Source organism: Apis dorsata, unplaced genomic scaffold, assembly GCF_000469605.1.
Source record: "Apis dorsata unplaced genomic scaffold, Apis dorsata 1.3 scaffold_524, whole genome shotgun sequence".
Taxonomy (NCBI): Eukaryota; Metazoa; Arthropoda; class Insecta; order Hymenoptera; family Apidae; genus Apis; species Apis dorsata.
This window is the reverse complement of record NW_006263747.1, coordinates 142,715-145,804: the sequence shown is the minus strand read 5'-3', so window position 1 is coordinate 145,804 and position 3,090 is coordinate 142,715. Positions and strand designations below refer to the sequence as shown.

General features: G+C 47.0%; 1 protein-coding gene across 2 annotated transcripts in view; it reads left to right on the top strand.

Annotated features, from left to right (window-relative positions):
- LOC102672270 (LHFPL tetraspan subfamily member 6 protein-like) overlaps positions 1-2,761 on the top strand; it is an 8,577-nt gene extending 5,816 nt beyond the window's left edge. The window contains exons 3-5 of one of the 2 annotated variants that reach the window (XM_006620604.2): positions 506-681; positions 1,509-1,604; positions 1,869-2,761. In XM_006620604.2, coding sequence (XP_006620667.1) covers positions 506-681; positions 1,509-1,604; positions 1,869-2,002 — 406 coding nt within the window. In that variant the 3' untranslated portion in view covers positions 2,003-2,761. Of the gene's footprint in view, positions 1-505; positions 682-1,505; positions 1,605-1,868 lie in introns of both variants that reach the window. The other variant, XM_006620603.2, reaches the window with a different exon arrangement.
- Positions 2,762-3,090: the final 329 nt, after the last annotated feature.

Here is a 3,090-nt window from a genome sequence, read left to right as displayed (position 1 = left end):
GGGGCGACCTTAATGCAATCGTACGTATATCCGGTGTATTTGTGGCACGGTGTATTTGTGTATTTATGAAGGAGGGGGAGAGGGAAAACAGGGGCTTTTGGAAAACGTGGGCTTTCGTCATTCGATTTCGGACGAGTTTCGCAGATTTTCCTAAGAAAAATTTGTTTATTGTTTATTATCGTTTAATTAATAATAATTTGAAGCTACGCGATCGAAAAAATCTGTATTAGTACCGATTGATGGATTCCGCGTGAAAATCCGACGATCGACGATCCCAATTAAGCGGAGGAGGGGAGGGGCGAACGGACGAGTGGAGGGGAGAGGGGGGGGGGGTGGGGAGCGGCAACTCCAACGATTCAGTTTTAGCTTTAAATCAAAGTTACGCCCGGCGGTGCTCGGCCCGTTAATTTACAACGTGAAATTCAATTTTCTCGGAATTTTGTCAACAATACAGTTTAACGAGAATGCGGTGGTGCGCTACAATAGAGGCGATATTTGATTTTAGCTTCTGGGACATTCCGAGCGGTTGGTGGCAGGCGAGCACGGTCACCATGGGGATCGGGGTCGCGATCGCGGTGATCGGCGCCCTTACCCTGCTCGCGGCCGCCTCCACCTTCCTCCCGCACATCCTCAAAACTCCGAGACACACCAGGGTGCTCGGCTCTCTCCAGTTGCTCGCCGGTAAGTAAGATTTGATCTGTCCCCCTCTCTCCTCCTCGTCCCCTCCAAACATCGAACGGAGGACGAATTTACAGGAACCGAAGGATATTCTCCTTTTATCGGGCTCTCCTGACGCCTGTAACCAAATATCATCGTGTTAGAGAAAGAAGAAGGGAGAAATTATGAATCGTAAGACGAAGAGCAATAATAAAGTAGATCTAGAAACGTTTACGTTTTTAAACTCTCTCTGGAAAAAAGAGATTTTGAACGCGTGGCAACGCCCTCGTAATGGATCTTGTAATAATACGTAGATACATGATGTATATGTATATATAGTTTTAAAATCGACGTGTCGATAATATACGATAATATACGTGAGATACGTTTAAACGGAGGATCCTCGAGATCTCCTCCGGCTGATCGAGGAGAGAGAGAGAGAGAGAGAGATAGAGAGAGATGCGATAATATTTTATCATTGCGTTGCGTTTTCAAAGTTTCGAAGAGAAACTCCATGGATAAACGGAGAAGAAGAGGAGAACGTTAATAGAGAAAACCGTCTACCGTTTGAAGTAGAAGGGGGGAAAGTAAGACGGCGACATCTCGTGCAAACAGTCGGACAAACGGATATTACTCGAATATAGTTCTTCCTCGAAACGTTGACGCGTTTCATTTTCTCTCTCGCGCGCCATTCCAATACGTTTTTCCCATTCCGAGCCTTGTCGTCCTCGATCTCGCGCCGATATTCACGTTGAAAAAAAAAAAAAAAAGAAAAAAAGAAAAATGGTTGGAGAGAAGAATAATTTTAATCCAATTCGTCAACCGTTATTCCCATTTTCTCGTTACAGCAGCGATGATATGCGGCGGTCTGGTCATGTATCCGATAGGATGGGACAACAGGGAGGTGCGGGAGTCTTGCGGGAAGGGTGCTAACGTGTACAATCTCGGTAAGTATCTTCTTCCCTTTCTGCCCGCACGAGTGTTGACTTTGCAAAATCGTTCATTTCGTTCCATTCCATATACTTTCTTACCGACCGAGGTATGGAAAAGAGAAGTTAGTTCTTTTACAAACGCGCGACCATTCTTTCGAATTTTCTCTCGTGATTCGAACGAATCTTCCGAAGAAAAAGAGAAAAAGAAGAAGAGCAAGAAAAAATGGAGATATTTAGGTGAAGAAAATGCCGAGAATATGTTATATGCATATGTTACAGGAAAGTGTTCCGTTTCATGGTCGAGCTATCTGCTGGTAGGCTCGGTGGCGCTGTTGATGCTGTGCTTCGGGCTGAGCTTCTGCGCCGCGCGACACAAGCCGTCCAACCCGCACACCGATCCTCTGCGCATTTGACAATCGAGATACTCTCAATCGATTCACGCCTATGCCTCGCCGAAGACGACCACCCTCTCCTTCGTCACGGTCTGTTGAGCCGTGAGGAGGGCGAGGAGAAGAAGGAACGAGAGAAGCAGCAACAGGAGGAAAAGGAGAAGCATCGAGAATCACCTCTACGAGCGTCTCATCCGGGTACGAGCACACCGCGCACACGTCACGCGACAAACCACACACACGTCGACAAGCCACGCGTCACGCACGCTTCCCACCCAACTACCCGATCGTTTTACCTTATCTTAAGAACCAAACTTTACTTCTTCCACTCGTGCGTACAGCGTTGCCACGTTTCCATCACGTTTTTTCGCGACCAACTTCTCCACGATTCGACGTGGAGGGGATATATGGGCGAGTAGCGCAAAGCGTTGGAAACCGTGCGAGATTCTCGAACGAGCATTCGATTCAAACGATTTTCATCTCCCCTCCGATTCCTCTACTTCTTCTTTTTTTTTTTTACACGATTTTTTTTTTTAACGAAAGAGCCTCCCCTCTCTACACGCTTTCGAAACTTCTGCTCGAGAGAAAGATAGAGAGAGAGAGAACAAAAAGGGAAACGTTTGGAACAGCGAATGTTTCGGACAGGTAAAGACGTACAACAGCGTTCGTTAGCCGCAAACTTCTCTCCCTGTGATCTTTGCGACTCTAGAAACTGGAGGCATCTCGTCGTTTCGGTACTTCTCTTTGATTCCCTTCTCCCTTCACCCCGCGCCTTTGCTCGAAAGACGTTAAAAACTTTCTCTCGTACGATTCGAAAAGCGCGTATTCGTATAAAGAATTTCAAAGCGAGGAAAAACGCTCCGGCGAAACGTATAAAAAGCCACGTCGATTCTTCTCCTCCCCCTAATTTGCACACGAGGCGGCGAAGCGCGCGAAAAAATGAGAGAGAAAGGGAGGAGGAGAGGAATTTTCCTCGCGAAAAATGCAGATTGTTCGGATTATTAAGTCGAAGGGGATCGAGGGGAGGAAGAGGGCGCGAAACTCGATCGATCGAAGATCGAAATCCCCGCGTTACGCGATTTCTTGGAAAAAACAACGGAGCCCTTTTGAGA